The following is a 21,603-nucleotide window of genomic DNA, read 5'->3' on the forward strand; positions in this document are numbered from 1 at the left end:
AGAGGGGCTGCAGCCAACTGGCAAGAGTCTCAAGGATTACGTGTGAGAGAAGAATGCCACAAAGCTAAAAACTAAAGTGTACAAACCAGTGGTGTGACCAGCACTACTACATGGTACAGAAATCTGGGTAGTGAAGGCACAGTAGCTGAGGAAACTAGAGGTACTTGAGATAAAATGCCTGAGATGGGAGGAGGATGCACAATGTGGGGCAGTAGAAGAAACAAAACATAAATACAGTAGCTCAAGTAGCTCAAATTGCAGAGGAAGTCAGAGAACAGATTACCGTGGTTCAAGCACATGTAGAAAATGGGAAAGAGGGGGTTGATGACAACCATCATCTGAAGGTGGACCTCACTACACAGAGATAAATGCTGGTGAAGCAACCAAACGCATGCAAAAGGAAATTCACCCATCATACATGACAATCTGAGTATTAAATCTCCAGCTCAAATAATACCAAAATAATGACAAGACAAAGGATATAAAATAATATAAACTGATCCAAAATTTATTAAGGATTTTAACAAGAGAACAATTTTAAAATGTTTGCTACTGTATACAAAATTGCAGCATACTATTATAATAACCCATTCCAGTGTATTTTGTCAAAATAATTGAAAATATGAACAAAAAAATGTAAAGCAGACTCACAAACATAACAGTAAATGGCTAAAGCCTGATTGTTGCCATAAGATGTGGTCAAGTAATCTTTACACCTGAGGGATTTTAACTACATTCATTCAAATTTGTGAAGGAAATTCGCAGCTATATTTTCCATCTTTTTTTTAGCAGTTCCATTACATTTTTTTAACAGTTATCACACTGCTGAGCATGTGAAGCCATTGCTTACTACTTTTATTTATATCCAGAATATAGATCTGATTCTCCACATTGTTCAGAATACAAAAAAGTGCAAGACCTTTAAAGCATGAAAAGCTTATTAAATGATTCAGTGCAGAATACTCAGGAACAGTAATCAGAAACCAGGTACTGTGTAAAGCCAGTTTTTGCAAAATGGCTACCTACTCTAGAATAAAGCATAGCTACTTGCAAGGCAGACATTACAGGTTTACACAGATCATTTACAACAGTACCCTGGTGGCCCATAATCTTTTTTTACTTACAAACAAGCATTATTACTTATCGTTCATTTAACTGGTGCTGTCTCACAATTGAGAAAGTTATTTCAATCATGTCCCTTGTTTACGGAGAGGTACGGGCAAAAGACAGTAATTCTAAATGCTGATAAAAATCAAGCTGCCAATACAAAAGGAAAAACATGTCTGAAGTTGAATTATACGTACAGTGCATTTTATTAAATTAAGGATACTTTACAGCTTGTTTTCCAAACTGCACAGCAGTTTGGAAAAGTTCACTCCTGTCTCCAAGAATTCCCACTCTAACGCTTTTTTAAGTACACTCTTGTATCCATAGCTTCCCAGTCTGTAATGCTATTAAGTCAAGTACAATAAGTATTATTCATTTGACCCCATGTTTTTACCATCTGACCATTAAGCCTTATTCTCCAAAACTGCCATTTCTCAGCATTACAGAGTACATGATGAAAAGCACATGCTCAATGGGTCATGGTCATTATCCCATCTGGGTAATATTTGTGCCATTTTCCTGCAACCCACCCTCTGTTAGTATGCAAACTATTGCGCAACAGATGCCATGCTGAACCCACCTGTGGGTGTTTGTGCAAGCTTTCACTTACAGTTCACATATCTAGTTGTATTCAGATGTCACTGCATCTGTGGGATGAACCTCTACATCTTCCAAAGGTACTCCTAAAGAAGGACATAACGAAATCCCTCTACCTGGCTTGCTCACCTTATTCCCATAACTCCCATCTCCCACCAATACAGCACTCAGGCCAGGCCATCTAGAGCACAGGCAGGAGTTTATCCCTTTGCATCATGAAGCCAGCACATTGGTATATTTATTACTGATATTTCAAATCATACCACTACTGCAGTTTCACTGTCCAAATCAAAATTCTTATGTGCATGACTCAGGTTTCACAGGTGATCACTAGGCTAATGACATCTGGCAGCCTTTTTAAACTGAGCCATGCTTTCTATGTCTACTACCAAATGACAAGCTGTAAAGTACCTTGAGAAAAAGGACTACAGTAGAGCAAACTAGCTCAAAACTGCACATAAAAAAATAGAAATAAAAATGGAAACAAACATCTGTCATGTACTAAATGCAGAAGCTTTAAGGTGCTCTTTCTAAAACGCAGAATAGAATCCAGCTCTGAGACTCGCAAACTTAAAATACCTTAGAAAGGGTATACTGTGCTTAATGTACATAGCTTTATATATAGATATATTTATATATTTATATGTACAACTAATTTTTACAATTACAGTTCAGAACTCCTCACACAGTGTGGGCCTATCTAGTCATTCTTTTAACAACTGCATCTACGTTGTTCTGCTTTCCTCCTTGACAGGAAGAGCGTTTCACCATACAGTAGTATCAAAGGCAGGGAAAAAAAGTCTTGATTGAAGGCAGCAGAACAGGATTTGGTTTATTACATTCTTCAGGTTTCCTAAAATCTGCACCACTATCGCCTGCGGAATATTTAAGTCAAGAAGATAGCAGCTCCCCACCGAATGTTGGGGAATGAGTCAGCCAAAGCTGGACAGCACAGTTTTGAGGTTTCTTCACACCTTTCTCCAGACTTCATTCAGCCTTTTTAATAAATATCTGAAAATAAAGAAAAACGTAAGAAATCACTATTCTTGAGGCTTCATAGCTACATGCAAATTTCATTCTTTTTAAATAAATATTTGAAGATTAACAGAAAATCAAGCACAAATTGATGTAGAACCAACCAAGTCATGTGGCCTTCTGCCTCTTCTTAAGCTATCCTTGAAGTATATATAAAATGTGAATCCTGCTTCAAGAAACTAGGCAAACCACACATACATAAAATAAACACCAGTTGCCTAGGACAATATGGCATTTACTGCACTTTTCTTTTGCACCTGTGTACTTGACAGCTATTCTAAATTATGACAGGAACAAAAGACTTACAATTTGCAGCATTTTATTCCTTCATAACTGGTAGGAAAGCTGGAAAGAAATGGAAGTATTTTTGAGTATTCTTGCAATCTGTTTTTTCCTGAATAGGTGTACGGACATCTGCATGTTAAACATTACATCAAACTCCAGTTCCATGCCTAAGTGGAAATCAGACTTTGCTTTTCAGTAGGAGGCTCTTACCTATAAATCCGCTTCATTATACTACCATGTACAAGGACAGATTACCTCAGAGAAACGGGAACTCCTATGCTGTAACTAATACTGCACTGCCGGTGGGCACTGCACAACTGATCTGCTCCTCTTTTTAAACGTTTACACCAGAGACTAGTTTTATGGAAACTGGAAGGAAAAAGCATACTTATCTAAATGAAGTACAGACACTTATTTAATCAAGACAGCTTTTGCTAAACTAATGTAAAACACAACAGACATAGCAATGATCACATCAAAGTCAACACTTAATACATTAGAGTACGAAACTCTGCAAGATCACTTTCTGTCTTAGCATATTCTAATCTTATTACCATACTTTGCAAAACACTTTGTTAATAACACAGCACCAATACAATGCCACTAACAACCAGGCAATTTCTCTCTTGTCCTGGTCAAATTTCACCTAGTCAACATAAATACAAACTTTCCTTCTCTGAAAATAGTCTTAGACCTAGTGGGATCTTTTCGTCCATAAACATAAAATAATAAAATGCAGAAAGAAGAAAATATAAAAAACAAATACAAAAACATAATGGCACTAGACAAAATGAGGAAATGTAAACTTTTCACAAATAAAGCTCTTAAAAAAATGAAGGTAGGCAATACAAACATCCTGAGAAGACATGCGGAAGATAAAAATTCCAAAGGCAATGAAGCCATTTATTGCAATAGTTCTACTCAAGGGAATGTCATTACATTCTACTACTTATGCTTAAATACTTATTATTTAAAAAAATAATATATATAAATATATATTTTACTATATACGTTATTAGTTACTTCATGTCAAGTTTTACCACCACTGATGTGCAGTGATTATTGTTGGTAGATAATTCGGGCAAACTGAAACTAAACCAATGCACAGAAAATTAATTACAAATTAAATGGAAGCAAAACAGTCACTATGTAAAACTGTATGAGCGATGTGTTCAGTGGAAAAACTGCAGATGGAAAGTTTTGAAAGTTAAGCTGTTTGAAAGCAAAAGTCAAAAATGTTTAACATCAGGATCTAGGCATACAACGTCAGGGGATACATCTCCATAAGAATAAGATAACTGATTAAGGTGAGACAAAATATAAGAAATGGAAAACAGGTCGGACTACAACTTTGAAAAATGAAATAACCGAGCTGGACAAACAAATTAAGCATAGCGTGAGACAAGATCAAGAAAAATTTGAAAAAAAAAATGATATAAAGATACTGAGCATAATAGGAAACCATTTTGTAGCTACAAAAGCTGTGGAAGGAGTAAAGAGATACAAATTGATGAACTGTGTGTAGATCCTAAAATTTATTATCAGACCCAACAGATTATAGATATATGAACATCTTATGCAAAACAGTTTGGCTCCACAAAGGGGAGATAATGGAATCAGATTACACTACACTGAAAAAGAACAGTGCAAACTGGATCCAAACAAAGCAAAGGGAGGAGACAGAATTAGTAATAATGATCTGAGAACACTTCAACTGCAGTGGTGGTGCTGCAGTAGCGTTGTCGCCTCACAGTAAGACGTTGTCCTGTTCGATTCTCAGCTAAAGCGTCTTCTGTGTGGAGACATGCGTGAATGGGCGTACCTTCGTTGAATGTTGTGCATCAGGGCTGGCAACCCGGCACGTAAAAATCTACTGCCAATCATTAGCGGACCGGAGTTCCGCTGTGGCGACCCCTAACTGGGAAAAGCCGACAGACACAGCAGATCTGAGAACACTTCAGCAAAAACTTATAGTACCATTCTATCTGATATTTACTAGGTTGTATAAATATGGGGAGATTCCTTGAGACTAGAGACATGCTTATTAAACCTGTCTTTAAGGGAAAGGAGAGTAGGACAAACCCAGAATCATACAGTCCCTCAAGTCTACTTTCATGTTGTGGAAAAATAATGGACAAGGTAATATTGGAAAAGCTATTGTCAGAACTGGAAAGGTTAGGACTTGAAACCATATATCAGCATGCATCTATACCACCTGTAACATGATGTTCTGTAACAATATAATGAATGAAAAATTGTGCTGTGATGTAATTTATATAGATATAGGTTCATAGGTAGGTACTAGGCTATCGGCCCAAGGGCCTACATAAGCCTAGCCAACAAGGTTCCCTGGCTTACACCACCCAAGAAAGTTATTTTCCTGTGCCACAGTCGAGCAGAGACACAGAAGTGATTCCCGGGGTGTATTTCCTATTTCCCATCCACTCATCAAGATTTTTCTTGAAGAGTGCTAATGAAGAACTTTGCTCGACATAGATGGTAGCCTGTTCCAGAGTAAGGGAAGTCTCTGGGACAGGAATGTATCCCTCCAGCATGTCCTGTTTATTGTGGTGACAAGGTTTAGGTCCCTACACCATGTAAATCGGAGGGATTGGGATTTCTTTAGGTGTAGCATGTCCAACAGCTCTGGGTTTGACATAGCTTTATATGTTAGGCAGAGATCACCTTGGAGCAGGCGATATGCTACGGAGTAAAGCTGGAGTTTTTTGAGGTGGTCAGTGTAGGGCATTTGTTTAAGGCCAGTAATCCTCTTTGTTTGGTACTTCTGTGGCCTTTACAACTGCTGCAGATATCTTGTGAGGTACATTCCAAAAGGGGCATTGTACTCTATAATGGGTCTAATGAGTGTCGAGTAGAGGGGAACAATGACCTCTTTTTTCCTGGATGACAACCCTTTTATGATGAGGTGTGCCATGTAGAAGGACTTCCTGACTACTGTGGCGATGTGACTATCAAAGGAGAGACTACTGTCCCACCTGGGTCCCAAGGTCTCTTATCACACATTCAGGGTTAAGTAGATTGCTGCCTATGTGGTAGTTCATGGGTACACAGTTTTTCCAAAGGGGATGACACTGCACTTTTTGGCATTGAGCTTGAGGCCATGGCTCTGACACCAGGCATCTGTCTCAGCGAGGCCCTTCTGTAGGATGTCCACATCATTTGGGGACTTGACTATGGCTCCTAGTTTGTAGTCATTTGTGAACTTCATTAGCCAGAGGCCTTCTGTGTTAGCCTGTACTTCAGAGACGTAGATACCAAACAGGAGAGGTCCCAGGACGGAACCCTGTGGTACTCCACTTGTTACTGCTTTGAGGTCAGATTTGGAGTCCGCAACTTTTACAGTGTGGGTTCTGTCAGTGAGCCAGTTGGCAACCAACATTTGACAGGGTCATATAGAAAACACTGATCAATAAATTAGAATTAGGTACTGATGTACTCTTGGTAAGATGGATAGCTTAATGACTTACAAATAGGACACATCAAATATAATACAGCAATTGTACACAACAAATTCTTGGTTACAGTCATGGTGCCCCAAAGGGCTCCGTCCTATGTCCATACTTCTTTACATTGCATTTTTCAGGCCTATCTTTTTTCAACTGAGGTGTTCCACACTCTGTATGCAGATGACTTGAAATTGGGTAAACTAATTAGATTGACTGATATTATCACTCCAACTATCTAATCAATAAAAAAGGGTCTATTGCCATAGATATGAACATTCCCACTCTCTCTGTTACCAGCTTGGTGGATATGAGCATCTGGAGGCAATGTAGAAATTGCCTCATGTTTACTGAGCAACCACTTAATTCTCAGACAAACTGATATGGTATGTGAAAGATGTATTTACACAATGTCAATGAAAGCAAAGCTCTCACAGAAAAGTACTCCTAATGTCAATAAGGTTGTCAGTAGTACACACGCTGCACCCATCACACACAATTCAAAGCTGACATATCGACCCACATATGCTGAGGCACATACATTGTAACCTTCCTAAACCACAAACACCTCCTAGATGAACTACACATAACAAATACCCTCAAGCAGCCCCAAATACACTCTTTCAAAACAACATCCACATCAACACATAGAGCTACATTTCATGGAGCCACTACCACTAAGCCCTTAAGTCAAGTCACCACACAATCCAACATTCTAATTATTGAAGACTACATTGTGAGACAAACTGATGTCCCTCTCACCAGGCTACGCAAGGAGAAAGTCACAGCCAGTTGCTTATCAGGGGCTAAAATCCACCACATTATGCACGCACTTAGGTCACTGGACCACAAGTACCAATATGACTCCACAAGGGAGTAAATGATCTGGAGACTTACCTCCCTAGACTATATAAAGAGAGACATCATATGGAGCTCTCAGAATGTGTGCCAGACTGGTATGAGCCTAGCACTGAGCAGCATTTTACCTTCTCCAAGGATGATGCCACAATATGAACAAACGCTGACTTTAATAACTGGCTTAGATTCTGGTGTCATTCTAATGGGCTGCAGTATTTGTCAGCATGGAAAGAGCTGGTCAACAGACCACGCTGCTTTGCCAGGGATGGTCTGCACCTCTCTCCCCTAGGCTTTCCAATATTTGCTACAACATTGTCTTCCCCCAGAGTGCCTTTTTTAGGCAATGCTAAACTGAAAGTACTTCCAACAAAACAAGTCAAAACCAAGAAAATCTAAAGGTATTACTGCTCAATGCTGGAAGTCTAAACAAAAAAAAACTCTACTCCCTAGAAGCTCTCTTGCCCCTAGGGAATGTGGATGTCTGTGAGGTCAGTGAAACATGGTTTAAAGCCATGGACAGCACACCAGCAGTGCAAGGTTATAATGCCTTCCACACATTTAGACCAGCTACTTCACAGGCAGGGACTTCTAATGCACTTACACTTTGAAGTAATACAATAATCATTGCTTGAGCGGCAAAAGCATCACTGTTTTGATACTTTGGGTGGGCAAACAATAGATTTTTTTACATCATATTTACCTTGTTGAAGGTCTGTATGCATGAACTTTGTATCTTAAAATTTTAAGATATGACCAACTGGATTAAAATGGACCTAAACATGTCTTTTCAGGAAAGTTCTTGAGCTGCATGCATGTCAGAAAGTCATTCATCACAACACATAACTAAGCAATGTGACATCCTCAAATGGAATGGACAGTAATTGGGATACTGTGATTCTTTCATTCAGAGTTATGAATATGTGCTGCAAGTTAAGTGAATAGCTTCAATAACAATAAGGCTACTACTCTTAATATTATACAAACATATTAATTATGCAGAAATGTTAAGTCACACATGTATCTGTCACCAGGATGTTCAACATCAGTTATGTCTTCACAGGTGGTGACCCCAATTCCCCCCAACCAAAGTGTCACCCAGGTGACAGCTGTACTATATCTGCACCATCAGCATGGAAATTAGTAGGCAGGTATAAAGTACGACTGTTGTCAACAGCAACAGAAAGCCAGGGAACACTGTATGAACAGTCAGTATCTGCTAAGCTACACACAGTAACTGGACATGAAGCCTATTCCAGCTATACTAAAAGGACATGAATACCATGGTTCACCATCAATTTATCTAACAGCATGTCTAGGAACCATAATGTATGAAGACCACAATATCTAAAATCCCACAAAGGCACAGGGTGAGATACTTCAAAGACTGTAGTATCTTGGAGTATTCCCCTTACTCCAAGGTACACCAGTCAAGAAGTTAGCATAAGTAAGTATGAGTGTGTGTGGGTGTGGATAGGTCTTTGATGAATGATTATTTTCAAAAAATAGAAACTGAACTACGAGAGAAAATGAATAAACTGGAGAACGATATTTCCCTTCTACCAAGTTTTTCTACTCGTGTCTCTGAATATAACAGAATGTTAGAAAGACTGCATAAACTTGATAAGTGATTGGAGAATACCAAACACCTTAGACTTGACAAAGATTTCTCTAATGGCCATATTTTTTTATGGCTGACGGGGAATTTATGTGGGCAAAGTAATAAGAAAAATAAAGAAATAAATAGGATTATGAATGTTACTAGAAATGGTTCAATGCACACCTTGGACGATGTGAGCGTCTGTAAATCAGATACAACTTCATCCTTTAGCTGATAACGTTACTGTCTCCACCAATAAGATTAATAGCAATGAGCCCCACACTTCCCATGATGTTTCTTTTGCCCAGTTACTGGCCCCAATTGATTCCAACAATACTACAGCGAATTTTCAACATGGTCCATTACCTTCCATCTAAAGTTACTGGAGGAGATCAACAAAATAAGACGGGAGCCATTGAGAGGTCATTCACAACAGACGAGGAGGGGGAAGAGTATGCAGCACTCTGCAAACATGGAGCAAAGTGCATCAGCATGTACAATAATCTGTTATTAATTTGCCTAGTATAACAATGACTTTGACAGATTTGTCCTTATTGAACAAAGGACTTAAATTTGTAGCTGCGAGCACTGAAAATGTAACTGACTTAAAATTGTTCACATGGAATGTGAATTTAAAATTAATGTTTAAAGATACTGTTTCTCTAGAAATTGTGTCTTGCAAATGAACAAGCACTTTCGCACCCTTTAGCCATCCTGTGGCTCAGTGCATTTCATGACATCTGTGGGCCACATTTGCATAGAAATTATAATAATAATAAAAAAGGGTCTTTTTTTGAGACAATCCTCTTACAGTAATCTTAATATGTTTGATTCATATTTGCATTAATATCTTTTGGAGTTATGCTTGGTTATGGTACTTTCTATTTTTTTTACCTATGTTATCCTAAATTGCTTTGTAACTGGAGCTTTTCTCCTCGGGTCTCCACTGAAAACGGGCTCCTGGCCCAGCTGGACCAACCCGGTTAACAATTGTCAAATAAAAAATAAATAAATAAAATGAATTTAGGAAGTTCTATAACTCATCTTGTGCAGAACAAATGGCATTGTGGGAATTACAGAACAATGATATTATAACTAAAGAAGCTGATAAGGGAGGGGCAATTGTTTTAATGAATAAAAATGACTACCTGGAAGCAATGTATGTCATTTTGTCTGACCAAGATGCATTTAGAGAGCTTTATATCAAATGTGAATAGAATAAGTAACATTAATATACTAATTTTTGATTTGCAAGTAATGAATGCCAGTGATATATTTAATTACTTTATTGTTTCCTGTCAAGTAATACCCATTTTACATGGGTTACCAAAAATTCATAAATCTGTGGAAAACCCCCAGGAGACCGATAGGTTCGGTGGACCAGCCCCTGCTAGTTTATTTCATTGTACCTACAGAATTTTCTGAGTAAATATCTTAGAGGTATTATTAAAGATACAGGTGACTTTTTAAGACAGTTGAGACAATGGTTTAACAATGGGAGAAAATTCCTTTCTATTAGTTGTATTGGATATTAAATCTCCTTTTACAATGATCCCGAATGATTATGGGGTCAGATCAATTACAGAATTACTTTGTAATCATGACCAATTATCTAGTAGGCAAGCGGAAACTATTTATGAGTTGCTTGAATTAGTTTTGGTGAAAAATATTTTTAATTTTGCTAAATTCTATCATCAGACTTCAGGTGTGGAGATGGGGAGACAATTGCCAACACCTATGCAAATTTGGTACTTGATAAATGGGAAAATTAATTGGTTTATAATGGTCCAGATTCTTATTCACATAATGTAACTTTTTTTAAATGTTTCGTAGATGTCTTTTATTTAGGAGGGAGACATGATGAATTGGTTGATTATGTTGAATTTTTAAACAATAGTACTGATTTTTTTTAAATTTTCCATGTCCACCTCACCTACTAATATTGAATTTTTAGATGTAGAATTATTTTTTGATGGACATGAGATACGTACATTTGTATATAAAAAAGCTGTATACAGAAATAAATATTTACACTATAAAAGCATGCATGCACCACATATTTTTAAAGGGATTGTTAAAGGACAGTCTTTAGGTAATAGGTTGAATACGGACATGGATAAATGTATTAAGCAGATGAATGAGACGATTAGTGAGTTCAGGGATAGAGGTTATGATGAAAAATTATTAGGGAATATGAGCAAAGACGTTATAACAATGACAGATGCTCATGCCAAGCCATATTTTAGTAACGAGACAGTAATAAGTGAACCAATCAGTATGATTAGTAGGGATAACATATTGCGCTACCCCATTACTTATAGTAAGTGCAGTGATGGTGTAAAGAGAATTATAACAGACAATTGGGGTATACTGAGAACTATACCTGCTCTGCAGAAAATTGTAGGTAGTAAACCTAGGTTTGCTTATCATAATTGAGTTTAAAACAAATGTTATGTTATAAAGATATTAAACTTAGTTTGACATCCAAACAATTTAATAGGCCTTGCACTTATCCATATCATAACTGTTGTTGTTGTGCTTGTATTAATAAGGACCAAGATTTTTTACATCCTAATACAAAGAGAATTTATCCATTTAAGTGTTCTGCTTCATGTAACTCTACTAATGTTGTGTCCTTGCAACTTGCAAGACATGTCACAGTTTCTATGTGGGCAAATCAATGAGACGTTTAAAAGACAGAATAACAGAGCATAGGTCAGAGATTAATTTATTTATTTATTGACCGGGAAAGTCCACTGGGTCAAAAACCCATTTTCAGTGGAGGCTCGGGGAGAAAAACTCCACATGTATTACAAGTAAAATGAATCTAACAAATGAATCTAACACGAGCAAGATCAAAATATTGCATGTATAAAAGAAGAACATATATACAACATTTTGGATCAGAGTTCTCATTCAGTAAGTACAGGTTTATAAGTTACATATTTAGACAGTATAGATGTGAAACAGTACCATCTGTAGTGAGAGCTAACAGAAAAAAAAATTGCATTGTTAGGTAACAGAAAAAAAAAAAAAAAAAATAGAGTTATTGAACTGGTTGATTACTCATTGCATAATAGAGTTTTTATGGACTGTTTAAGGTGGTCGGTTTGTTTAGCAGGGGTAGGAGGGGTTCTTCAGGTAGTAGGATTTTAGTGTTGACTTAAAGGTTTTTATGCAGTTAGTTTGAGTTATTTGGGGGGGGGGGGGAGTAAGGTATTCCAAATCTTGGCAATGCTATGGGAGTTGAGACTTTGTCCAGATCTTTTGTTTGGTTTTGTTATGGTTAGTAGCTGTTTTCTTGAGGATCTTAGTGTTCATGTAGGAGTATATGTTTGTAGGATGGAGCTTAGTGCAGGGAAGTCATTGGGTCTAAACATTAATTTATGAGCTAAGGTTAATTGGGTATAGAAGAGATGGTGGGGAAACTCCAGCCAATTTATTTCTGCAATAGCCCAGCAATGATGTGAACGGTAGGGTTTTCCGGAGGCATATTTGGTTATTTTATAACAGCAGGAATGTAGTTTATTACTAAGGGTTGAGTTAAGGTTTGTAAAAATGCCACTACCACATAGAAAGGAGGGGATGAGTAAGGTACCGGCAAGTTTTGTTTTGGTGTGGTTTTCAAGATAAAGTTTGTGGCAGTAAAGTTTAGCTAGTTTGAAGTGTATTTTCTTTACTGCATTCAGTATAAGAGGTTCAAAAGTGAGTTTATCATCTATTGTTATGCCTAGCAATTTAGCTGTTTTCACTATTTCAATTTCTGTACCATCCTTAGAACAGATTTTGAAGTCAGTATCTGGTGATTTTGTGTAGAAAAGTAAAAGTTTAGTTTTTTGGGGGTTTAATAGGAGTTGAGCATTATTTAGCCAGGATTCGACTGAAGTAAAAGCCTTTTGAGTAACTGTAAGAAGGTCTGAGAAATTGTTGGAGGTGGATAGCGTAGAGTCATCTGCATACTGGATAATATTTTGTATTTGGGGGGCTATGTGGAGGTCATTGATGAAGATATTAAAGAGTACTGGCCCTAAAATGGATCCTTGTGGAACTCTATGTTGTTTGGTTGGTAATCGGATTGAACATTATGCTTAGTGATTGCTCCCTGTTGTTTAGGTAGGAGGTAAACCAGTTAAGAGTTGTAAGGGAGCATCCTAATTTTGATAGTTGGATTAATAGCTTGGTATGTGAAACTGTATCGAAGGCTTTGGAGAGATCTAGTAGAATTACTGAAGTAGGGTGACCAGCATCTATGGCCTTGTTAACAGTATCAGAGAATGAGAGTATGGCAGTGATAGTGCTGTGCCCTGGACGGAAGCCAAGTTGGGTGGGAGACAGAAGAGTATCATCAGAGAGGTGTTTAAGTAGTGTGTGAACATATTTTTCTAAGATTTTGATAGTGGAGAAAGTATTGAGATAGGGCGACAGTTAGAGAGATCGTGAGAGTTTCCACCTTTGTGTAATGGAGTAATAATAGACTTTTCCATAACTGAGGGACATGAGATTCTGAGATAGAGTGACTTATAAGAATGCTAATGAGGTGCGCAATTGTGCTTGCTGCTAGTTGTAGATATTCTGGGGGAAGATTATCGGCAGAAAGTGAGCACAGTCTGCGTTTGTTTAGGAGCCTGAATATCTGGGAGGTGGCTACCGGCTGAACAGTGAACGAATAAGCTGAGGGAGTACTTGCTGCTTTGTCTACAGGAAAAATTCTGTTATAACCAAGTAAGGAATTAGTGGTATATAGGGTGTTTGAGTCAGGTGGAGAGTCTTTGAGTAGTTTTTGGATGGTGGAAATGAAATGGGTACAGAAGTCATGAGAAATTTCCTGTGGGGTCTTATCAGGTGCTGGGGATGGATTTTGTGCCATGCTGGGATTTAATAGGGTGAAAACAAACCTACAGAATTTTTTTTGATTGTTGTATGAGGTAGTTAGCTTAGAGAAGTAGTTATTTTATCTTGTATCACTAACTTTTTAGCTTTATTATGGAATTGTTTGTAGTTAATTTCATTATGTTTGGTTTCATTTTTCTGCCATAGTTTCCACGCTTTGTCTCTAAGGAACAGATTTTGTTTGGTCTGCTTTGTTAACCAAGGGGCATGGTTAATTTTTGTATGCTTGGAACGTACTGGAGCTAGGCTGTTGAGAGTATCCAGAAAGAGTTTATTGAAATAGTTAACAGCCTCATCTAAGGGGAGTGTTTGTAGTGGGCACCAGTTTTGGGCTTTTAAAATGCTTATGAATTTATTTTGGTCAAAATGGGAGAGATTCCTGGATGCTCTATAGGATAGTGTTTTAATCATTTGTGGGCGAGTCCTGTAGACATATATTGGGAGGTGGTCACTTAGGGTGTTAAGTAGGGTGCCTGAGTTTGGGTAATTGTGAGGATGGGATACTAGTATCCAATCTAGGGTTGACTCAGATACTGTAGATAGGCCATGAGTAGGAGTAGTGATAAGTTGTGTGAAGCTATGCAGGTTTATACTATTGGCTGGAGAGGGGAAATTAGGTTTAGCCAATTAATGTTGGTGTCTCCTAGGATTATGGTTTCATTTATGACATTCTGGTGTATCCAGGATAGAAGATTCTATAATATGGGGTTATTGTGGCCTGGGGGAATGGAGACTACTGCAATACATAGATTTTTGTTATTATTGATATGAAGGGATGCTAGTAAAAGTTCAATGTTTCCAAATGTGGTTTGGGGTAGGTTGTAATATATAGGGAGTTTTGATAAATTAGTGCTATACTGCCAACCTTTTTATGGAGTCTATCAGAGCGAATAATGTTATATCCTTGTGGGAGAATCTCAGTGTCAGCAATATGCGGTTTTAGCCATGATGCACGGCTAGCTACTTACAACCCAAGCATTGTTGCAGTAACTGAATCATAAATTCAGTGATTTTATTACAAATGCTACACGTGTGTATTGTTATTAGGTGTAGCTGCTGGTTTTTTGGATTTATGGTGGGTTTTAGAGAGCAGTTTGGACCTGGATTTGGATGGATATCTCTGCATTGTGTTAATGAGTGGAGAAGGTGAATTATCATGTGTGTTTGGTGGGTATGTGATAGAGGTTTATGGAGGTGTACAAGATATATCTTAAGTTTGGTCTTGGGAGGAAGTAGTTTTATTTTGGCTAAAGTAATGGTAGAGGATACAAGTAAAGAGGGTGAGATGCTAGAGTAACTGTCTTTGTTTAGAGGTAGTGGAAGGGTTTGGGTGCTAGATGTAGGAGGCATAGAGCATACAGTGGTTTGTGGGGAGGTAGTAAAAATTAGTAGGACTGGAAGTGCAGTATGGGCTATAATTTAAATAATGAATGCTGTGTGATGAAATGCCCCAACAAATGCGTTAGCTAAACACATTAATGAGAATGACCCAATGCATATTTTTACTCTTAGGGTTCTAGATACAGCAAGTAGGGCTATGAGAGGGGACAATTTAAATAATAAACTTGAACTTAAAGAATATGAATGGATTCTACAATTGCAAGCTGACCACCCCCCAGGTATCAATCAAACAGTAACTCTGAAACCAGTTTTTAAAAGCAAACAATGTTGTCTAAAGTGATGTTTTTGGACATGATTGTATGTAAATTATTTAATTGGATATGAATTATCATTGGATGTGCTATAATAAAGAAGGTGTGATGAATGCCTTTTAATATGCACTGAGGAAGGGTTTTGAATGAAACTGAAAGCTTTGCTGTTTCTGTTTTTATTAAATCTTTGTTTGGTACGTTGCCGAGTTCGTTTTTTTGTGACAGAAATATAAGCACAAATCTGTCGATGCTGCTCACTTATCAGTAATATTTCATGTCTCTTATCATACAGGTGCCATGAAAAATCATACTGAACTGATTTAAATATTTATATTTCTTCTAACTTCAGCCAACAAAGCTGTCTAATATCAAGTGCAGTAAATGAGGGAGTTAAGAACCCACACTGATCATGCAGAAAAGGAATACATTTTTTTAAATAAAATGATGCACCCACATGCATTTGTCATCTAATATTTCAGTTCTTAGATACTGTACTCCCCACAAGGCATGATGAAAGCACGTTGTGTAAGAACATACCTGAACAGTAGATGTCCTACTGTTCACTGTTGCAGTTTTCCAGTACTGATGAGTTATCTCGCAGAGGTAACCGGATATCTATCTGACGTTCCAAATCCAAAACCTTCTGTATGCTCATATGTCCAGGATATGACCTCAACCCGTGGGTGTAGAGGAACATGTGTGTACACAGCAGTATAATTCATTAGACTAGCTAATGACAGGAGATCCCGGAAAAGCTGAAGTATATACAGCATTAAAAAAAACAGATAAACTAAGAGAAGGTTAGGGGACCTGCTCCTTCCTCAGTGTACAAGGTGCATAGATGTCACAAAAACAGCAGTGGGGAAGGAGGGATGCAATAGTGCAACTGTGATCAGTAAAGTTCTTAAACAACTGTACTGTGTCCTTCCTTGGATCACTGGTGTAGTATCCCATTGCTAATGGGTGATTCTCAAAGCTTAAAAGTTGGACAGGATAGATGGACTGGAGACAGGGAAGCTGTCTACCAATCCCTGAAGGATGGATCTGGCAAAGGAAGTCCTTAATCTAGAAAAAGCATCCACACTGTAGTGTCTTGGGAAGTGTATGTACAGAAGACCAAGAGGTTGCTTGCTAGAGTGTTCTGGAGCTGATGCCTTTGAATAAGGTACCTGAGGAGGATAATGCTCTGGTGGAGTAGGCTTTCATAGGTGAAGACAGAGACTTGCTATGAAGTGAATAATGAAAGGAAATGGATTTTGAGATCCAATTGGAGATGGTGTGTTTAGAGTCAGGGATATCCAGCTTTTCTTCCTAGAAAGAAACAAAGAGCTGGTACAGTTTCCTAATGTCTTTAGTTGTATCAAAGTACAATCTAGATGGTCTGTGCACATCCAAGGAGTGGAGAAGTCTCTCACTCCTGTTCTGTGGATATGGAAAGGCAGTAGATAAATACATAACCTGACTGACAGACTATTTATTTACCACCTTGGGCATGAAAGAAGGGTTAGCCTTTAATGAAACACTATTCTTATGGAAGATAAGGACAGGAGGGTGGACCAGAAGGGCTTTAAGCACAGAAACCCTCCCAGAAGTAAGGGCAACCAGTAAAACAGTTTTCCAAGTATAGGTTCATAGGTGTTTACTAGGCTAATGCCCAGAAGGGCCTTTTTAAGCCTAGCCATGCATCCCAAATCTCTGACAAGTTCTGATACCCTTGATAAGTGTAAGCATGGGCCTGGGAGATGAACCATTTATAGGTCACCTGTTTGCATCAGAGACATAGGTGCCAAACCAGGTATGAATTTCAGGTTTTCCATCCAATTGAATTGAATTGGGGAGGAACTCTTCTTCACATGGATGGGGAGCCTGTTTCATAGACAGGGTAATCTCTGGGATACATACCTCTCTCTCTCTCCAGCAGGTCCTATTTATATCACAGACAAGGATTAAGTCTTTAGAACAGGTAATTCTGGCACTGTATTTTGTGGATATGCAGGACGTCCATCAGAGTGAGATCTGACAATGCCCTGTATGCCAGGCATAGATATCCCCTTAAAAGCCTGTAGGAGACAGAATATAGTGATAGGGATGTTAGGCGGTCTGCATAGGACATATTACTTACACCCTGTATTCTTTTAATGAGGAACCTCTGTGGACATTCCAGTTGTTGGATATGCCTGGTTAGGTACATACCAAAGGGGGCATTGTGCTCAATGATAGGTCTGATGAATGATGAATAAGTTGTGCAACACAGAATGATTTCCTTACCACTGTAGACACATGATGATCAAAGGCTAGATTACTATCTATGATTGTCCCTAAGTCCCTCACTACTGTGTCAGCTCTAAGGGGTGTGTTGTCAATATGAGAGTTACCAGGGATGAATGACTTTCCAAAGGATACTATTATGCATTTCTTGGCATTCAGTTTTAGTGCACAACTTTGACACCAGTTGTTTGTCTGTGTCAGCCTCTCCTGGAGAACATTTGTGTCAGTGTGAGATTCAATGACATCTCCTAATTTGCAATCATATGCAAATTTAGTCAGCCAGAGACTGAACTGACATTGGCCTTGACTTCTGAGAAGTAAATGCCAAAAAGGAGCGGTCCAAGGACTGATCTCTGCAGGACTCCACTTGTGACTGGCCTTTTTGTAGAGGTGGACTCCCCAATTCTAACTTCCTCGGTCCTGTCTGTGAGCCAGTTGGCTATCCACCGGGTGACATATGGGTTTGTACTTAACCTCTTGTATTTGTCAACAATACCCGTGTGGGGTATTGTGTCAAATGCCTTGGCCAGGTCAAGGTAGGCAGTGTGAATGATTTTGCCCTCATCCATTGCTTTCATGACCTCCTCAAACAAGTCCACTAGGTTGAGTAGGCATGATCTGCCCTTGACAAAACCAAACTGCGTTGGGTCCAGTGTCTTGACGTTTACTATATTTCTATTGATCATCTCCATGATAATTCTTTCCATGGCTTTACATACAAGACTAGTGAGACTTATGGGTCAGTAGTTTTCAGGGTCTGTAGATGGCTCACCTTTGTGCGGAGGGATGAATGTTGCCTTTCTCCATTCATGAAGTCTGTTTGGAGGCTACAGTTAAATAGTAATTCCAGAGGCCCTGATAGGTCATGTTTCATGCTATTTAGAAGGCATCCTGGGATACTGTCTGGGTCCATTGATGCAATATTCTTCGTCCTCGAGACAGCATTAAGGACCTGTTCTCTAGTGATAGTAGAGGGAATTATAAAACTTTTTGAAGACAGAGGCGCCCAATTCAAAATGTGGCAAGGTAAGTTTTTCCAAAACAAAGTTAAGTTCCATGAGGAGGTTGGAGGTGAAATAGCCTTCCTATGTGAATTCAAGTAAAGGACATCCTTTAGAAATTGACTTTAATCATGGATATAAAGGGGGGAAGGATTTAGTGGCATGCAGATAGAAACAGAGGACAGCAAGCCTTGATGGAGAAATAGGCTAGCCCAGTTTTGAGCAGCTCAGATAAATAGGACAAAACTGTCAGGACCCTCACTTGGAGGGGTTCTCATTCTTAAGACATCTGATACAAAATCTTTTCCATTTGGACATGTAAGAATTTCTAGTGGTAGATTTTCTCGCCTCCTAGAGCACCTGAAGCATTTCATCAGAAAACTTGAGACTAAAAGAAATGAATATTATCATCCACAGCATCAAGCTAAGTGCCTGCAAGTTTGGATGATGAAACAGAGCATCCTCCTTCATCCATTCGTAGAGTCTAGCATGGACCTTTTAGAAAATCTGCAAGAACATTGCTTTAAGATGGAATATAAATGGTCTACAAGGAAAGGCTTGCTTTTATAGCTTGATCCCATGCCAGAAAATCTAGCCTGCACAGCTTTTAGGACTTGGACCCCCCCCTCTGCATGTTGATATACCACATGAATATAGTGTTGTCTGTGAGAATCCTGAGAGGCCCTGGGTTCCATAAGTGAGGAAACACCTAAAGGAGTGGAATAAGGGACTTCATTTCTTTAACATCCATGTGTTCCCTTATCTGTTTGGGGGACCACTGGCCCTGAAATGTCGAGGAGCCTGTCCATGCTCCCTGAGCTTGATCTTATGGATTTGTATGCAGATCCCGGTTGGTAGTGCGTGACTGGAAGGGAAGGTCTAGATTGATTTGGGATTTGGGAAATCCACCACTGTAACTCTTTTCTTTAGAAAGGGAAAGAGGGTAATTTGGAGATCCAGTGGGCGACAGTGTTGAGACCAAATAAAGTTAAGGTACCACTGGATTTTTCTCTTTTGTAGCATAGCAAATGGCACCATGGGTATGGTTGCTGCCATGTAGCCAGGTGTTCTTAGAATTTCTCTTGTTGAAGTAGATAAAAGAGGAAGTAAAGACTAGAAGAAATTGGGGGAGAAATTTCTACCGAGAGAAGAAAGGCGGTCATCAGACAGGTATTCAGTCTGCAACCCAAGAATACCATGCCCTGGGGGGGCTTAGAGAAGATTATTGGTAACTGAAGGTGATCCCCAGTCTTTCCAGAAGTGAGATTGTGAAAAAGAGATACAGCCATAGGGTGCCCTGGGAGAAGGCCTAGATAAGAAGGTCATCCAAGTAGGGGAAATCTGTATTATCCAGGTTCTGCAAAAGACAATGGTTAAGGTAAGACACTTTGTGAAAACCCTGTGAGTGGTAAATAAACCAAAGGGTAAAGTGGAGAACTGAAAGTGCGATGAAAAAGCAGAAAATCTGAGGACTTTCCTGCAGGTGGTAAATAGGGATAGCCAGGTATGCATTCAAGTCTAGCAAGACTAGAAACACTTGAGGAATGATAAAAGAAAGTAGAGTTTGCAGGCAGAAGATCATGAAAGATGGTACTTCCAGAAAAAAGCTTTTTTCCTAGGTGCTGGTCGGGCAAGGAGATCCTTGAAGAGAGGTGGAAGGAAGGGGAACCTGACTGGAAGGAGGTGGGGGGATTTCCCTCAAGGATGGAAGTTCCATCCAAGACATCTTGGAATCATGTCCGTTGACGGATAATATCCAACTTTATGCAGTAATAAGTTCCCAGGCTGGAAGTAACAAAGTTAGTCTTTTTGCCAAGGGAATTCTTGGACTGAGGAGGGAAGGAGAAAGGGTACAGCCGATAGTTAGGCAGATGCAGATTTGTCTGGAAAAGGGGCTTTTTCAGATTTAGAATATCTGATAGGTTTCTCATGAAATCTTTTCCCGAGTTGTTCCCTGGGTTTCTGTTCCCTACAGACAAAGTGGGCTTAGAAGGGTACTTTTTTTTGATACACATTTACTTGATATGAGAAAAATCTGTCTTGAAGTCCTGCATCATTTTACCATAAAATTGAAAAAACTTGAAAAACTGCTGAGGAAGGGCCAAATAAGAGGTTCTGTAAAGAGGGAATCCAAAAGCTTGGCCTTAACATCATCAGGATGGACTGTAAGTGAAGCCAGCAAATCTAGTAACAGATCCAATGGCTGCAGCCCTGGAAGAAACCTCTGCAACTTCATAATTGCATTTAATGGAATGCCTTGCCACTTGTGCAACTTATCTGAGCACTTGTTGGCTAGTGTTAGAAACCTCAGTCCAACTCCTGTATACTGGAGGAAACATTTTGTCATTTGAGTTTTGTAATTTAAGGTTTTAAAGCCCAAGATGGCAGAGGTGTGAACTTCTTTAAGTTTCACAGCCCTAGTATCCCTATCTAATAGAAACACATGAGCTGCTGGTAAAAGCTTTGTAGGTTTATCAGTGAAGATAGAAAAAAAAATAGAAGGCTCTGCTAGAGTGTTTTTGTAGAGAAACTTCATGTCCTCAGGAAACTTCTAGAAACTTTCAAGCTTCTTGTGGATCTGGAGGCTGAAAATAAGGAAAAATAGAAATGGATGCAAAAGTATCAAGGAATGTCTCTTAAACTGGAGGAAAAGAAGGCATAGGAGCCCCTACCTCCAAGCAACTTATCCTTTTTGTGTGTCAGTCACCTGTTTGAATTCCAAATCAAAATGCTGCATCATTTTAGTGACAGTCTTTCCAAAAGAAATTTCCTCACTGGGGAAGTCACGACACAAGGTGTCACCAGAAACAAGTTGACCAAGGAGAATATTATTTGGGATGAGTGTGCCA

The 21,603-nt window shown here is 38.8% G+C and overlaps 1 protein-coding gene across 2 annotated transcripts in view; it reads right to left on the reverse strand.

Annotated features, from left to right (window-relative positions):
- Positions 1-482: 482 nt before the first annotated feature.
- MGAT4B (alpha-1,3-mannosyl-glycoprotein 4-beta-N-acetylglucosaminyltransferase B) overlaps positions 483-21,603 on the reverse strand; it is a 1,742,611-nt gene continuing 1,721,490 nt past the window's right edge. For both annotated transcript variants that reach the window (XM_044069458.1, XM_044069462.1), the window contains exon 15: positions 483-2,715. In XM_044069458.1, the coding sequence (XP_043925393.1) occupies positions 2,692-2,715 (24 nt within the window). In that variant the 3' untranslated portion in view covers positions 483-2,691. The remainder of the gene's footprint in view (positions 2,716-21,603) is intronic.

This window comes from Protopterus annectens, chromosome 4.part0, assembly GCF_019279795.1.
Source record: "Protopterus annectens isolate FY-2018-M chromosome 4.part0, PAN1.0, whole genome shotgun sequence".
Lineage (NCBI taxonomy): Eukaryota > Metazoa > Chordata > Ceratodontiformes > Protopteridae > Protopterus > Protopterus annectens.